This window comes from Bombus pyrosoma, linkage group LG14 (genome assembly GCF_014825855.1).
Source record: "Bombus pyrosoma isolate SC7728 linkage group LG14, ASM1482585v1, whole genome shotgun sequence".
Taxonomy (NCBI): domain Eukaryota; kingdom Metazoa; phylum Arthropoda; class Insecta; order Hymenoptera; family Apidae; genus Bombus; species Bombus pyrosoma.
In genome coordinates this window covers 1121662-1139594 of record NC_057783.1, presented here as the reverse complement: position 1 = coordinate 1139594, position 17933 = coordinate 1121662, and the positions used below count along the sequence as shown (strand labels likewise).

The following is a 17933-nucleotide window of genomic DNA, read 5'->3' as shown; positions in this document are numbered from 1 at the left end:
GAGAAAGAAGGAGACGAGAAATGAGGAGGTTGGGCGCGGCCGAAATCCATGGAAAAACGGGGCAACGACCAGATATCGGATTCCGAAATGAAAACGGGATGCGGATGCATCGACGAGAAAGAGGCGCGGAAAAAAAGAGTAGCACGAACCGCGAGCAAACGTATCGACAAAACGTAAACCTGGTACGAGAATGATTTCGTGGGCCAACGCTAAAATATCCATGTTCTGCTTGTTAAACGATTACGACAGATGTATCTTTTCTACGTAGGAGAATAGAACGGTGCAACGGTGCGAGTAACTGATACAAAACCATTGACAATTGGCTCGACGTTGCGAGGAACGTTGACGTTAACTCGTATCGAAAAACTACACGGCTAATACGACCAACTATGCGGAATCATTTTATGTTGGACTTTTTGCCACGCACGCGTTACATCGATCGAATCGTAACAACGTTCCTCGACTTTTAGAAAGACGCGAACACGATCCAAGCTTCGCGGCCGTTTACGAAAGGGACATCGTTTAAGGAGGTCTGGTAATCAAATTCTTTCGACACGCTTAGAAGCGAGTCTGCACGACGGTAACTTTCTTCTCATCCTATCTCGTCGGAAATAATATTGCTGCCGAAACGAAGTTAGAATATCCGTCGGAAGCGATACTGATATCGATCGGCTGTTATATCTTGACTAAGTGAAATTTTTTTTTTTTTTTTTTTTTTTTTTTCTAGCGTAAATTATTTTCTCACCGAACCTTACTTGGTCGAGCGCGATACACGCACGCGTTACCAGAAAATTGCATTTTGAACGGCTCGATAGATGCTTAACTTTTCTCGAATCTTTTACTTCGAAATTGATTTACTTTATCATTCAAATTTCAACGAGGAATTTATCAGACTAATGTTCTTTGTAAATTTATCCAATTATTTCGTAAAAGTTTCTCGGCTAACTTAACTTACCTCATTTGATCATTTTTAAGCGACTTTATAAAACTTTAACCGCTGTGTAATAATTATTATTAATAAGCCTTCCGAAGATTTGTTCAGCCCGCTCTAAAGTAAAGTTTTCCGTTTGGTTTTCGACGTAGCATTCGTTTTCCAGCTTGCCACTCGTTGCCTTCCTTTTCTACCTCCTCTGTCTTCTTTCACCGCAAAAGAACGACAAGAACGACGACGGCTCGTGGAAAATTGGTTTCTCGGACGCGAAAGCAAATCGAGAGAGAACGTGGAGCCGAGTAGTTTTTACCAGTGGACGAAGAAGAACTTTACCGACGCGTCTTTTCTAGGCAGACGTTCATCAGCCAGTTTTCCAGACTCGAGAAACGAGAAATGCAAGGAACACGCGACAATTTTCTGTTAGCTTTTACTTACTTTTTGCATTTCAATCTTTTTTTTTTTTCCGAGATCCATTGAACCAAGTTCTACACAAGGTTTTTAATTATTTCTGTGGGAGAATCGATTAAAGTTTCGTGTTTGATAAAATTTTATCCGTCAATGTTTTCGTATTCGTTCGACAAGTTTCGCGAAGCTTCCAACTCTTTTCGACGACTTGAGCCCAGCTATCGCTTCAAACGTCACTCCCTCGAATCTATTTCACCGCCTTCGTCAAAAGTATCTATCGCTTGAAAGTCGAGGCCAGCGCGAAACTTGGTAAATTTTAAGCGATCTCAAGTGCCGGATACCTTTGAATTTTAATTCCCGTGCTTTTATCGGTGCTTCGTCCGCTGGAAAAATGCTTATCGCTTTATGACGAGTCCGCCGTGTCTCTGGCCGACTAGCTGCGCCAGAAATCCACCTCCTCCTGCCGTAATACCATTTTCATCATTTTACTTCATTTCTCTTTTATTCCGCAATTCTGTTTAGATTTACTCGCTGCCTTTACCCGTCCTATAATTATTAAATCAAGTTTACATTCGCAACGTTCAATATTTATTTACACGATAATAATCCATTGAGTGAAATCCATTTGAAGAAGAAGTTCGCTTACACGATTAAACACATATTCGCATTATTTAATGTATAATCTCTGTTTGTTGGAGTTACGAGATACGGATCGTTCAAAAATTCCTTGGTTCGATTCGACTATTTCTACTCAACGAACCTCGCAATCTTCTAAGCTTTGCAACATTATCTTCGTATAGATTGCGTATTAATTTTGAGCCGGGAAATCCTCGCTCGAGAAATAACATTTCTTCGTTGAAGGTTCGACCGATGGTTCTCTATTTGTCGATGAAAATATGAAAAAGAAAAAAAAATAACACATTTTTAATGACGAGTTTCCCTCCGTAACTACGTATCTCTTTGCAGGTTGTTGGTCTGGAAAGAGATTTTCAAGCATAGAGATTAACGAGCAGTACAAACGAAAATACGTGCGCATGTACTCGTGATACTATCTATAGACAACTAGGAACTAGACGAGTACCAACCTCGGTTATTGGTTCATTGATTTTTGCATGAGGTCGAAGCCTAGGTTCGCGAAATTGCAAATATCGATACTCGATGGCGGCCTTCCGGACAAACAAAGCCGATAATCCACCCTTAGAATTTCGATGTCTTTGTCTCTGTTTCTTTCGCACTCCCATGGCTTCGTCTTTATCCGTCTACCTTAGAAAATATTAGCCTATTATTGTCGTTTTTCTTTCTCGTCAGAACTATTTACATTCGCAGATTTATTTACGTATCGCCACTATTCTGAGACGCGAATTCAGAAGGGATATCGCGTTATCCGGTATAAAGTATAAAGAATATGCCGTTTAAATATAGAAAGACACATTGTGTCTATTGCGCGAGTCAGATGTACTTGGCCTCGTGTATGTTTTGTATACGCGAGTCTCTAACTGGGTGAATTTCTTTATTAAAATTCAAGCGGGAAATATTATAGCGCTGTGTTTCTCTCATGGGATTACTGGCAAATACCAACGAAGGCTATACGACTACGGACTCGCTTGACTATAGAAGTGCGGATGATTCGGTCTGGCGGAGAGTACGATTGGTTTCCGGGGCTCGGCGCCTCTGCCGGAAGTCACGCTAACTGCTACCAGCACGCCACACTGGCGTAATCCTGGAATCTTGGTTTAACGAACTAAGACTCGTCTCATTTTATAGAAAACACAATCATTCATGCGCTTTGCACGCCGAATGTATCATTTAGGTAAATCGGTTTTTACTAAATTACATTTAACATTTTAGTCGCCATTCGTTTGAAATTACGCGCGTGAAAGAATCGGGGTCGCTGGAATCGCATTTTTTCTTACGACTTTGCGCCACCGCTACGAATTTTCCAAGGTAAATATAATTTGCGATGGTTTCCGAGATCGTTACGAGTTCCGCGCGTCTCTTTCCCTCGGAAAACTTTGAAAGCCTTGTTAGAGAAATGAAAGATTGAATGTGTCATCGCCGAAACGAGGGTCGACTTTAGAGTTGACGGGATTTTCGGTGGCCAACCACGACAAACACGGCCGGATCCTTCGTGACCGCTAATCCGTACTAACGTTCCGACTTTCTTAGACGCGGTCTTGTCTTGCAACATTGGGTTACTTGCTACCAACAGAGCTTCGATCCGGCCTTTTCTAGGTCACCGTTATGCCGTATAAATCGGATTTCATTGTAGACGCGATTAATTTATAAGATTCGTAGAATGTTTCCCTTTCTTAAATGAAACGTTGTCTCAGAAACGTGATTACTCGGCGCAGTATTACTCCAGTTAAATAGAACTCGAGTTGGCGAAAACTGGCGCAACTCTAAATGAAAATGGTGCGAAGGATTAATCTGAAAATGGAAAAAGTAGCCTGCGAGCTTTTTACCAATGTATACGTTTTCCAGTGCTACTATGGCTTCTATCCGTCTTGTCGTCGGGCGGGGAAAGTGGAAAGAACTTCTGTAGGTTCTGACGCCACGACGAGGCGAAAGTATTTCTCTCTCTCTATCTATCTATCTATCTCTCTCTCTCTCTATCTCTATCTCTATCTCTATCTTTTTCCACCTCAGCTTCTCCTTCGGACGTTTACTTCCAGCTTAGTTAGCAAAACGCAATCTCTTTCGTTGTTGCAGTAATGAGACGAAACGATAAAGCGGCACACTCCGAAGGTTTATCGGTGCGTCAGAGGCAACCGCTCGGCATCCGTATATTTTGAACATTCGAGATGGAAGAGAGAAAGGGGTGACTGGGTAAGTATCAGGAACGGCCATTGTAAAAATTCAGTAGGATTTCCTTCGGCGTCGCCATTTTCTCGAGAAAGTAAACAGCGCGAAATGAAGAAGATCTTTGCATTTTTTTTTTCCAATTAATTCTTTGTTTCTTTTTCGTCCTCTTTAACATTGCTATTCCGGTTCTGAGTATTTTAACGAGAATACATAGTCCGTGGATATTTGAACGATCGTAGGAAACTTAGATAACCAAAAATGTGCAGAACCGTGTATAATAGACAAAAATACGTAAAATGTACTACGCTATATTATATAATACTTGGAACGTGAAATCGATCTTTATTTAGATTCTATTTCTGTGCTTCTATTAACGTAGTTCCTGTCAAAATGAATATGGATGTATCTTAGCGATTTAATAATATATTAGCTTAAAATCCCCGTCGTATCCAATTCCACTAAGTCGTACAAAATTAGGCAAAGCAACTGGTTCGTAGAATTTCAATTTTGATGCGAATCGCGGTGAAAAATGGTGAATTTCTGCGCCTAGTTTCTTTCGTATCACTTGGAGCTTCCCATCCGCTAGGGAATCCATTTCTAGGAAAAGCAACTCTCTGAATGTTCAAATTCCCTCTAAATGCCCACTCGTCAGTTATCCAGCATGCCAGTCTATCACCGCATTGTTTTGAAGCTCGTGAAGCATCTAGGCAAGCATTTGCAATCTGACAACGCCAGTTACCACTTCACGAGATGCTTCCATTTGTCAGCCATAATTACGAAGATACTTCGTGTTAGTTACATATTTGACAAGAAACGGTTCAACCATTTTCCTTCAACTTCATGGACTCTAGAGATACTTGGTCGTTTCTTATCAATCGAGAAAATAAGAGGAAACCTGAGAAGATAAATGCTCTTTATCTGTATAAAATGTTGTTGTTGAAACTGCAAAAAATAAACGACTATGGTCGTAGAGAATGGAAGGAGGTTGACGATAAGAAGACACTCGAGGAAAACAATGCACTATGCTCGTTTTGCTATAATACAAAGGAGAAGCACGTTGCGTCATTGACGACAGGGTTATAGCAGGGTGCTAACAGCCTCTTGTTCCGCAGTTAGGATTATTGTCACAAACACGAGAAACTTTCTTCGTTCGCCAATTACAGACAGTATCGTTGTTTCTCCGAATCTCTTAACAGCCATCTCCTATCGCTGTATACATCGATTACATGTTACGGCTGGGCTATACTTGCCATTACTATTGCATAGATAATATATGGCAATGTATACAGCTTGTTTCCGTCCTCGCGTTATATATTATTTTTGTACGATCGCTGGGTGCAACGATAAGCCACCATTCATTTCGACTTCTTTAGTAGAATATTTATATTTCAGCAGTCTAATCGTCCGGTATTAAATCCGCCGTGCAATACTGCAACTCGTATAGTATTCGTGTAATGCGTGGATATGGCAGCAGCAAAAATGGTACGAATAGTAAGAGAGTAGACGCGTAGTAATCTCTTCTATGATATAATCGAGTTCTACGTTGAAGCATCGAACAACGATCCCGATTAACGCAACAACGTACATATACGTATACGTATATATATATTGTATATATCGTCGGCTGCAGCATTCTATTTTTCTCATAGCAATTAAATCACTGCTACGCTATATTTTACGCGGCTCTGACCGAGCTTTTAGACTCTCACCATTTCACGTACCTGTTAATTTATTTCTCGAGACGCCTTGTATTTTACCTAATTTTACGAGCTCGCAATATTGCGGGGGCTGCTACGTATAAGAATAATGACAGGAAATGTTGATTCGTGAAATTACTAAAGTCTCACTATCATAGCGAAGGAGATGGTTTCAGAAGCAAATAGAATAAGTAAACGTCGAGAAAGTGGAACGAGAAAGACGGACGATTGTACGCCGGCAAGACTATGCAATAAATAATAAAGGCAAGATCCCTCGAGTCTTGGAATCTACCTACGCCGTAGACGAACCCGGGAGTAAAGTTTCCGGGTAGTTCCGTTGCACTGCCTAGGAGACCTTACCCGAGTCGTACGTGGATATTCCGTAACACCTTTCTTTTTTCCTTCGCTTTCAAGAAAACAAAGTTCGCGAGACTTTCTAATGAAATTACTACACCGTATACCATAAATAATCCAGCCCGGTACGTTACGATTTTCAGCGTTCTTCACAACCGTGAATCGTTTCAGTTTGAACTCGTATTTAATTTTCCTCACGACCGGCTAACGACGCAGACGGCAGGATTAGGTCTAAGGAATCGAGCGATAATCCGGCCTGGACGAGCGTTCTACTTGGGACGCACGATAAAGCCGGTCCCGTCTTTAAGTGGAAACGTTCGTTCAACGTCAGACGAGGCACGTACCAGAGCACCGGTGTCAGGGCGGAGCGTAAGAGGGTGAATAATCATTTTCCGTCGTAACGAGGGAGATCTAGTAGTAACCAACCCCACTTCGCGCTTTACTACAGCTACGTTTCTATGCCCCTAACTTTCGATCAACGTGTAGTAGAGTCGCGATTCCGTTTCGCAAGAAAAGAAATTTTTGATCAAACTTGGAATAAAAATCGTGTTATAAATTTTTACCACCCGTCCATTTGTCTTCCTTTCCTATCCATATCTCATTTCCTCCCCCCCCCCTCTTTTCGAATTTTTCACCAATGAAATAACTTTCCATATTCGCATTCCCTGTTCCGTGTCCGACACTTTTTTCCCCATTGGAAAATCGTTGGCGGAAATGCTGGCGAATCATAGCTATTAGCTTCGTTAATCGTGATTTTGTACTAAAGAGAGGACACAATTACTTCCGTGATCGTAAATAATCCAGATCGTTCGGATAACGTAGCTTCGTTACGAACAATTAGACGACGTGAACGTTGTTTCCTACAGCTGACTAATTCTTGTCGAGCTCGATTCTAATACCGTTTAGATTAAACGTCTGCCACGAAGGGAATTGGAATTCGGGAACGTGTAACTTTGAAATCGAAGCCTATCCACGGTTTAAAAATTATTCTCGAAAACGTTGTAAAGTTACAAAAAGTTTCTCCAACGACTCGACGATAATTATTTAGAAAATATCGCGAATCATTTGAAAGGAATACAGAAACACGTTTTGCCGCGTGTCTTATCGTTCAGCGACGACGACGACGACGGTATTCGTTTTATGCGATTAACAGTGGAGAGACATTGGAATTATAATATTTGGACGATGGAGTTGGGTGTGATCCAAAATTCTCGATGAAAATCACGGTTCGAATACGATGCAGTGGACCGAACGAAACTTGGCGTTTACGTAATTTCGAGCTTCGCGTCAGCGACTATCCCCGGTAAAAGGTCGATAAATGTAAATCGCAACGACCATTAGCTGTCGGTAGTATGGATAAACGTTCTCAAATAATCATAACGTTTTACAATTAACGTAACCAACGTTTACCGATTCGGCTGAATAAGTGGCTGGAAAAATTGAAATCTCTTGGGAGGTAACATCTGTTTGATCGATTAATAATCACTCGCTGATATTATTCGGTAGAATCCGGACGAATAAGAATTTCGAAAGGTGGATTGAAAAGTTTGTAGTTTGCCTCGCTCGATCCACTTAACCAGTTTCCTCGAGGCGATCGTTATTCAAATTCGATCGAGACGTTCCGGGGCGATGTCGGCGAAGACAGAAATCACGAGAAGTAAAATTTCGCACGTTCGATTAACGACGGAGGAATAGATTTTGCGATTGGATTGCGTCGAATGGTCGGTGGTATCTAGCAACAACGTCGAACGACGGTATGCGAACGATCAGGGAGCGAAGGAGAATAGCCGGTGATTGAGGGAATATAGGGGAGCCATCGTCGAATATAACTCACGTCGCAGTCGAACTGTCTCACTGGGCTAGCTCGTTGGTTGGCCGGTCGACTGGTTGGTCGGTTGGTTGGCTCGTTCGAAACGATCACCGGGCATATTAACGAACGCACTAGGGCTCATAAATCATGCCAACGCAGGGAGCAACCAATCGAATAGCCCTGTTAGGTACGAACAGCCAATCGGAGCCTCGGTCGAACGGACGTGCACGTCGAACGAATCCCACGTCCCGGAAATTACGTGTCCGACTCTAAACTCTGATGATTGATGAGCCGGCTGTAGCTAGTGGAAATAGTGTGCACTCGCACTCTCTGTGTCTCTTTCCGTTCCTCTTTTCCTTTCCATCTCTTACTTTCTCTCTTTACCTCGAAACGATTTGCTCCTTGCTGTTCGAAACCTCCCTGAAAGCTCGCACGTTCCTCTTTCCGATGCTTTTCCGTGTCTCTTCGTCACTGTCAGATACCTAAGCGTACGACGAACCTCTCTACCGCGCGGTAGTAATGTTTTTCGATTAACCAGTGTCATAACGATTCTGACATGTTCGATCGCGTGACGCACACGCTACGTTCGTTAATGGCAGATAAACGGCGCAACGCTCGCCTTATTTCCAATATCGCTCGTCGTTCCTGCAGATTCCGCCAGTTTTTAATAGTTTCCGTGTAAGGAAAAAGGAAGAAAAAAGAAAAAAAGAAGAAAGAAAAACGGAAACGCAGAAACGTGGAAACGCCTGCAAGTTTCATCCAACAGTTTCGTAGGTATCTTCGCTTCTCTCTTTGATTCCTTCGAAAATGTTCTTGCGGTTGGATCGTCTGTGCACGAGCGCACACACGGTTGTCATCGAGATCAAAGCAGTCGCGAAACGAGGGGATTTTAATGCGTTTGCCAAAGCGTCTCGGTCAAAGCGAGCGTAAAGAAGTACGAAGCGAAGAGCGTGGTTCGACAGAGGGATGGGAAGAGCCAACGGAGAAACAGACATTTTTCCTTCTTCTCGCACTTTTCAACATTACAAAAGTAAAGTTGCATTGACGAGGAACTTAAAACCTTGAGGCATGGTTCGCTGCTGACCGCGATCAACGAACGGATATAATCGATGCCTCTTAATTCGCGCCATCTCAGGAATCGTATTAATCGGCGGCGAATTCGTTTGCTGTTATTGCGTAACGCGTCGGGAGATTCTACAGCTTGGACAATTTGACAATAATAATAATAATAATAATAATAACGTAATAATCTGCGCGTTTTGATAGAGCAGTGACTTTGCGCAAGAAAAGTCGGATTTACAGTCCGGTTTTGTACAGCAGCGAAGAGAGGAAACGATTTAGCGTGAAAAACTTGAAACGTAATTCCTGCCTTTAACTATCTGCGCTCGGGAAACGTGAAAAACTGGCAAACGAGTCGCCGAGGATTTAGAAAATTCCAAATTCAGCGTGGACCGTGAACGAAGGAACGGGAGATTATTTTTTAAATTTATTCTTTCGCGTGTTAAGCTGCTCGCCGTGTTCTGAGTGGACTGAGCGGAAGAAAAAGCAAACGCGAGAAGATAACGAAGCGAGTCATAGGCTAGAACCGAGGGGAGAATATGGAACGAGATAAAAGCGAATGGAGGAAAGAGAAGACTCGAGAGAGACCTGGCGCACTCGAAATGATTGAAAGACCGAAGAAATTGAATTCTCGCATTCGATCGTGCCAGCTCGGGTCCTCTAATTGAACGACTCCTCTTCCCCTTGTTCCTCCGTCCCTTTTCACTTGTCAATTCTTCACCCCTCCCTTCGTTTCCTTTAGTATTTCCTACTATTCCGCGCCACTCGTCTTCCCGTCTCATTTTCTTCTCCGTCGTTTAAGCGGTCCCCTCCTCTTATTCTCTCTAACCGACGTTCTGCCAGCCAGTAATTCGTTTATCATCAGCGCTTAACCGTAGACCGAATTAACACTACGAACGACAATCGCATGGACGTTGGAGCAGCGAAGAAGACGATTCACGAAGAACGTAATCAGGCTACTCGAACGATGCTACAGGAAAGCCACGAGAACCGTAACGAAACGACTTCGATCTTAATTGCGTTAGTTTCTGCACCGGATTTATGATCTATCGTCGGTGTTGGTTTCGAAGGAAGCATAGGAGGAGCGCGTGATACGTTCTCGCATATTCTTCGACCGTATCAAACTCGATGCTCCACGTCGGTTTTCATATCCTTGGAACGAAAGGAACCGTAGTTTCGCGCGTTCTTCGTTTTCCTATTTACGAGGGGATCGTAAAACGACGTTTGACTAGCAGTAAAACAGGGCAACCTAAATTCTTGGACTCGCTTGGATTTCTCACGGACACGGGTTTCGTCGAGTTTGCACGGGGACGGGCGGCCGCCGATTTCATCGATCAAAAAATTGCTGCAATGGCGAACGCTGGAATCGAGCCAGATCGCCGTTGTAAATAACAAACGACTATTTATTTTTGCATCTACAAAGCTCCGCACGCGCATCTTTTTACTAGCACGGTAGCTAGTGAAAATACTTGCTCAAAATGTTTGTGCTCTGTCCGTTTCAAATTTATTTGTTATTTTAAGCGCAAAACGTATTTCGGTCTTCGTATCGGGAACCGTACTTGGCAACAACTACGGTTCGTCGATCGAGGCAACATAAAAACAAGAGATAAAACGGTGAATAGAAAGAGAAGGAAAGAGAGTCGGAGTAAACGAATAGAAAAGGAAGTGCATGCACGAGGTAGAAGCGCGGAGGTTGGGTTGGTCCGCGCCTCGGTTAATAAATAGCAGCAGTATGCAAATAAAGTCAATCGTGCAATCGTTTGAATTTTAATTCGTTGAAATAAAAAATGAAATTTGCTGCCACGGCTACAAGAAGAGCGAGCTCGTGCGATCGCTGTTGCTCGCCTATGATCGATAAAATCGAGCTTCACGCGGCTATGACGTTTCCGTCGTATAAGCGTGTTACGCTAAACGTTAGAATAGGCAGGATTTTATCGAAAGCGTGAAGAAATCGTAAAGATGGTTGTCACGCGTTGTAAAATGGGCGTAGACCGCTTAATCGTGAAATTTTTTACGAAGCTACGGCTCATGCACCACCGGTACAAGTGGACTGCCATCGCCGAAGCAAGTATATAAGGGCATTGTTCACTTCCTGTTTTGAATATCGAATTTACGAGCAAAGTTATGTGCAGCGCCCGCAAAATCTTTACCTTCCCCCTTCCCCTTCACCTCTCGACCACCCCCTTTCTCTCTTTCTCTGTCGAGATTCTAACTTGGCCCGTAAAACTTCGGTCGGAGCTCGTCTTCGAAAGGCGGACTTTCCTCTTAAGGGTTTCCAAGCAAGCAGGGAATATGGTCGAGGTGTCGTAAGAACGATCGTAAGATCTACGATTCGTTTTGCATTCCGCGATATCCGTTCTCGTGGCCGCGAGAAAGTCGATCGATTCGAGTCATTTGACGCGACGAGTGAAGCGAAAAGGACAGGGGAAGACGTACTATACGTCGACTCTGGCTCAGGCAGAGACACGGCATAGGGAAAAGAAGAGGAGGCATGGATCGAGGTTATGGATGAAAAGATCGAAAGGACGGAACGTGGTTGGATCTGTCTGTCGGTAAAGAGTGACGGACGCTTCCTTTTGAGATAGGTGACGGAGAACTGCCGACAGAGAAAGTCTTTTCTGCGGCGAATCAAAAGTCGAATGTCGAAGGCACTTGCATTCTTGGCGAAGGGTATATCGCGCGCTCGAACAAGAAACGTCAAGGATTCAGGTTCCGAGTACGGCTTGCCACGAGAGCTACCGATTCCACCTGATGTCGTTCACCGACCTACGCTTCATTTTCAGATCACGTACACGCCATTGCGCTAAGCTTCGCTCCTCTTACCTTCTATTTCGAAAGCACCGGATGCTGAAATCACTCTCCTTCGACTCTTTCCCTTCTTTTTCATTTCCTCCCTCTCGCTTCCCATCACTCGCAATTTCTTGCGTATCTTTATTCTTTCGGCATTCGCCAACCTATTCAAACGCGTTTCCCGATACCGTCGCTCTTGCACAAGCGAATTGCTCTTCCGCTTGATTTTCTTGTTAATTATCATCGGCCTTGGACAATTTTCCGTGCAACTTTTCGTTCGTAGCACGGTATTAACCGTACCACGAAGTCGACCGGTATTTCGTTAAAATACGAATCTGCAGAGAAAATAGCTCGTGCTATTCCTTCTTTATTTCGCTATTTTAAAGTATTTGGATAAGTGAAAGCTCGAGAGTTTAGATAAAGGTCAAGAAGCAAAGCAACGAAGTAGTTAATTTTCTTATTTCGATCTCTAGAATTTCGATCTCTTAGTTGCAAGTCAATTTGGTGGTGCGCGAGATCGGTAGCGTCAGATCAGCGTCGATGCGCCGTTGCGATTTACTTGCGACGACGCTTCGCGATTTTCTTATACTTTCGATAGCGCGATTTCAATTGCTACGATCGTGCGAATCGCCTCGTTAAAACCTAATCCCGTCGAATCGAACAACGTCACCGCTGCCAACGACGGTATTATAGTCGCAACGTATCGCGCGTCGCTCATTTGCACCGGCCCTTACTCGTGACAATTCGTTCTAATTGCTTCTAATCGATTGCAATATCGGCCTTTCTTCGTCGTTATCTGTCGTTGGTCGCTACATGCGTCGTTATTTGTCGCCGTACGTGTTCCTTCGTTGTTATTCGCAGTCTCTGTTCACGGACGCTATTCAATCGATACGAGGCGAAGCGCCTGATACATTTCGACTTTCATCCATTCGCAGTTCGTTTCCTAATCGAGTGGTTCGTTATCGACGAGATTAAGAAACGGCTGAAACGAAGAATAGGGACGAGCGTGAGACGCGTAGCGTAGGGAAAATTGATCGAGATCGAGCGGCGATCGGCTAGTCACGAATCACGAATCACGATTTACGGAAAGAGTAAACGAAGCAGTGGCGTAAGAGGGGTAAGTAAATACGAGGCGAGGGGGTGGGAACGTGGAACGCATGTACACAACGAAGGTCGTTCTCGAGTGTCTATACGCGTATTCTGACTCACGTACGACCACGAACGAGAATATACGGGCGTGCGAACAAACTACAACGAACGAGGGAAACGTTCGCCCTCGATCGTGATTTCCGAATGCGCTTCTCTGTACAAACGAACCGTCCGACAACGTTGCTATGCTACAAGCACCGACAGATACAGAACGGTGGAACAAAACGACGAGCCTGCCGCTAAGACGCCCGGCGAAGACAACGAACAACAAGGAGAGACGAGCTAAGAGACGAGAACGATGACCCGAATTCTGTCGTGGAAAATCTGCTGGGAAAATACACGGTTCATTGTGCGGCGCGGCAGTTTGACAAATTGTATATGTCTACAAAACCTACTTCTCCTACCTGCTTCACCCGTAGCTGCTCCTTCACGAGACCCCCCTTATTCGCGAGGCAGGTTGGCGTGCATGCGCGAACGAGCATTGTCACCGAATAAGAAAAGGACAGAGCATAGACAGTTTGCACCGGTTCGGCCGACATCGACCAAAAGAGAGGAGATCGCCGTTGTGTTCGAAAGGCACATTCCTTCTTCTTCGAAACGAGAAATCACAGTACGGATTGGCGATGCGATCGATTCGCGTAGCGTACCTTTAAATCTCGTGTTCGAAGCGAGATAGTTCGTGGCTGGGCACTGCTGGCAACTCGGATCCTACGATTAAGACAATCTCTCAGTGAAATCTCGACACGACGGTTGGCGACCGACGCGCAACTAGGTTATTTTAAATACTTTATATCGTGGACACTGAACGCGAGCGCGAAACACTTTGGCACGAACGATGAAACAATTAACTGTCCGTTTTAGAATCGATTCTGGTCAACCTAATGATAACCATCGTATCGTGTGGGGTATTATATACTTGGAGAAAAATTGTTTGCACGTCCAAATGGAACGAAATAATATCAAACGCGGCACAAACGTTGCTATAAAATTCTGTCAAATTCTGTCTGCCATAAAACTACCGCTTTGCAAACTAAAATCGATATCATGCTTGTTTTCAATTCTTAAAAGTTGTAGTTAACGACAGAACTCGCTAGAGGATCATATTTTTTTTTCCTTTTTTATAAATTTTTGCGCAATTTTAGTAGGCTAGCTGTCAACACGTGTTGTTCGTGTAAACTGTGTTCATCGTTTGTTCGTTCGAACGTATAATTAGACGATCACGGTGCAGCTTACCACTTGGTCGCGTAAATGTCAACGGGAAGAAATGACGCACAACGAACGATTCGTCGATACTAACGACAGTATTTTTTAATCGACATTTGCCCGGTTGCGTAGAACGCTATCGGCGATAGGTTGAAATTGATAAATCGCTGGTTCGCGTCGAACGATACCGAGTACCAGGATATCGGATAGAAAGAGGAAAAGAAGGAATCAAAACAGCTGGCGTGTCGCGTAAATTGATCGAAACGAAAAGTTTTTAAGCCAATTGATTCAACGGGTTACACATCGTTCATCGCTCTCCGCCGTTTTTCTCTGACTCCAAAAAAAAAAAAAAAGAAGAAATATTTAATTCGCTTTCACCAAATCCCGTTCTAACTTTAGTCGCGTCGATGCGCTGGAGTCATCGTACGACACAATTCCGGTTAAACAATTCCCGCTACGAAAAAGTTTGATAGACTAGGAAATTTTGTTTACGCACAAAGCAAGCAAAAAGATCTCCTTCGATCACGTCGACGACTCAAAGCGTACGAAATTCTCGCCGACGTTATACAAACCCGTTTGTGCTCTTTGAACGTTACGTAACATCGTCTAATCTGTCCGATACTTCGATCAACTAACCGCTGATCAAAAACTGAAGAGCCGGTCGATTTTCCGTCAGAGTAATTTTTCCTCCGAGTACGAGCGTCGATAGAGAATTGCCGAACCTGAGAGGAGAAAACATCCGCAAGACCGGCGGATATTCAGGCCGTTCGGTCTTGCCGGATTAACAGCGTATACTTGGCTCAATAGACGGAAGACGAAGGTAAACGGTACGAGATACGACGCGAGCTCGCGCGACGCGATGTCGGCCAACGCGGATCGTTTCACGGACAGCGGAAATGAGACGGTCGTTCGTCCCGCGGAACCGTCGAAGGGAAAGAAGATAGGACGTCGGGGGCAGAGCGAGATGCCGGAAAGGAGGATAGAAAGCCGTGGTACGGACGTACGGAGCTTCCTGATCGTCACGATGGTCGTTTTCGTCCCGTTCGATCGATACCCATAATTCCGACGAGTCGCGAACGGTGCCGATCGATACGGCAGATTTTCAAGCTTCGCTCGGTCCGTTCGGTCCGTTCGCTCCGTTTACTTCGTTTGCTCCGTTCGCTCCGTTTGCTCGGGGCGCTCGCACGAAACGGCAGACAGGGACTTGGCTTGGGAGCTTTGTCCCGTGCTGGACGAACGGCAAAGACCCTTTCGCGCGAAATTCCGCGCCAATCCCGTGGAATTAAAAGCTCGTCGAACGAATTTAAGTCGACGTTGGTCGAACAGAGCCAGCTAACGGCTGAACGATCCAGTGGAAAAAGGAAGGTCGAGCCTCGAACGTAATCGAGAGAGGGTAAAGAAATCCAGTTCTTGACTTGGTCGTAGCTGCATGGTTGAAAAGTTGAAGGGGATGGAGTAGAGGGTGCGTGGTCGCGAGAAGTAGGACGCGGGGATGCCGCGTGAAACGGCATCGGAAGAAGGAGTAAGGGAACCAAGAGGAAAGCGGCGGTTGGCAGATAAGATAAGGGTGAGAAATCGCGGCGCTTCTGGATGCGGTAACATTAGACCGCCTCCCGACAGCATCGCTACCTGTCCTTCTCCAGCACCGTTCCTTCACCGAGGCGTTGCTCCTCGGCTTAGCGCTCGAGCCCCAGCAAACTCCTATCGTCCTCCGGCACGGTATCGTTTCACCGTATGGCCACCAGATACTCCGGAATATCGAACTATATACGCGTACACTATGTTGTCGTCCAGGATTCGCTCGATCGACAGTAGCAGGGTTAGACCAGCGATGTAATGTCGGATTAACGGCAACTGGCCGATACTAAACCGTAGACCGAAGACGGATCACCTGGATCCAGTTCTCGTCTTCGCTGCTCGGCCATGCCATCGATCTAACTTCCAACGTACTGCAAGCTACGGTAATACCCTCTTCTCTTCTTCCTTCGTTCTTTTATCCTTCGCCCATGTTTTCCAACTCGTTCTTTGGACATGTTCTTCGGACATGACGCGATCACGATTTTCCCACCCTTTCCCCTCTTTCACACCGCGCTATCGGTACTTCATTGTTCTCTCTTCTCGCTCTATGTGAATGAATGTTTAACGATATTTTCTCTGATAATCGCAGCCAGCGTTAAACCTCTCGAAACATTCGCAACTTTTCACTTAAAAGCTTTATCGTTAAATTCATTAGCGAACCACGCGTTTCCAGAAATTACGTCTCATCGATCGAGCTTTTTTCACCTGCCAAGGAAATTTCAAAGAGGTTTCGTACACCCGACACGTCCGAGTACATCGCTCAACGTCGAAGAATCAAACTGTCGCGCTTGAGGTTTGTCTGCTTTCGTTTCGTTTTACGTAATCGAACGGCCGACCTTTTTCGAAGAACCTTTCTTCCCAAACGATCCTTATTTCTATTCGAAAAGATCTACGAAGAGCCTCTTTCACACGCGAAACCAATAACATTTTTCGCACTCTCTTCTCGATGGAGTACGAAGGTCGGTAAAGCTGAAAAGTGAACTCTCTCCCTCGAGTAGCACTCGTTGCTGTTAAAGAGAAAATACTCTCGCCGATTATCGATCTTCGAAGCTTGGGAACGAGCTTCACGGTTCGTCGAGATTATCGAGGAAAATTTTCTAGTGCGCTTCTTACAACTCCGTTGGGGTCTCCTCTGTCGTCGTACTCATCGAAATTCTTTTCTAGCTCGTTATCTTCTTTTTAGCTTTGTCAGATGACTAGAAACAGCGTTTACTGATGATTTAAATCGAATCCATCTATAACGTAACGTCGCGTGTAATTGGAAAAGCGACATTTCCTTACGCGCACCTAATTCGATGGCCATCGATTGTACGTAAAATATTTTTAGGCGTATATCGCCTAATCGCAAGACGTACAAGGCGGCTGCTCGATGAATATGCAACGTGCGCATACCGTAACGATTCGATGGTAGCTGTATTGTCCCGAAGCATCTTTTTCGTGTCGTGTTACGAATAGATCGTTGACTGATCTCGCTAAGAACTAAACTGTCTGCTCTGGTTAATACCAACTAATGACAAAATACGCGTTCCTCAGTTGCCAACCGAAAAAGTTCCATATTTTCATGAACTTTGTCAAATGGATGATCACTTGGTTTCTAAACAGATATTCCTCTCGTCTAGCAAATGCTCGACGAGTATACTCGACGTATTACGAATCTTTACGTATTTATATATTTACGTCCTTATGTATTTTACGTACATTTTTAAACAGCCTTTACGCGCTCCTTTTCAAAAGCATACCGCTGCAGAGTCGCGTTCCTTTCTAATTTGATCTTTTAAATTAAAAGCCGGCTCCTCGAGATGGTCGTTCTTCTGTCCCGGATGCCATTCCACCGTTTGATATTCCGATCTCGTCTGATAATCGATTTCTTGGTAATGAGCCAGATGCCTAATGTTCAACTATCAAGTAAGTAACAGTTAGCTCGTCATAATTGCGATAGAGACGTGCTTTTGAAGTATATATATATATATGTCGGAGAAGCGTTATGATTAGAGCTGGGGTTAAGGGCGTGAAAGAAACCTTCGTTGTAATTAGACATTGTCGTTATGCAATAGAGAAGATATTGACTAGAGCAAATATGATTGTTACAGATATCGACAAGTAACCGTGGTAATTAGATACTCGAGACGCTAATGACAATGATCCTGGGTTCGAT

The 17933-nt window shown here is 44.3% G+C and overlaps 3 protein-coding genes across 18 annotated transcripts in view; 1 reads left to right on the top strand and 2 right to left on the bottom strand.

Moving 5' to 3' along the window:
- The window catches only part of LOC122575114, a 151342-nt gene that overhangs the window by 30661 nt on the left and 102748 nt on the right, over window positions 1–17933 (top strand). For 14 of the 15 annotated variants that reach the window (XM_043743631.1, XM_043743629.1, XM_043743630.1 and 11 more), the window contains one exon: window positions 4046–4162. The exons of the other annotated variant lie outside the window; for it this stretch is intronic. The gene's annotated coding sequence lies outside the window, so the exon portion shown is untranslated. The remainder of the gene's footprint in view (window positions 1–4045; window positions 4163–17933) is intronic. 15 annotated transcript variants of the gene reach the window in all.
- LOC122575105 (tyrosine-protein phosphatase Lar) overlaps window positions 1–17933 on the bottom strand; it is a 280224-nt gene that overhangs the window by 241250 nt on the left and 21041 nt on the right. The window lies entirely within an intron of this gene.
- LOC122575117 lies at window positions 1917–13740 on the bottom strand. The gene is made up of 3 exons (XM_043743641.1): window positions 13645–13740; window positions 2422–2595; window positions 1917–2214 (listed from the first exon to the last, which is right to left on the bottom strand). The coding sequence occupies exons 2-3, from the start codon at window positions 2575–2577 to the stop codon at window positions 2053–2055; spliced, it is 318 nt and encodes a 105-aa protein (XP_043599576.1). The 5' UTR covers window positions 2578–2595; window positions 13645–13740; the 3' UTR covers window positions 1917–2052.

What these genes read in the sequence shown, in the direction of transcription:
- LOC122575117 (XM_043743641.1), bottom strand. Translation starts at nt 2,577, where the DNA reads ATGGGAGTGCGAAAGAAACAGAGACAAAGACATCGAAATTCTAAGGGT. An exon ending in TCAATGAACCAATAACCGAG is followed by an intron (nt 2,215 to 2,421) that starts GTTGGTACTCGT and finishes ATCGACAAATAG; the next exon opens with AGAACCATCGGTCGAACCTT.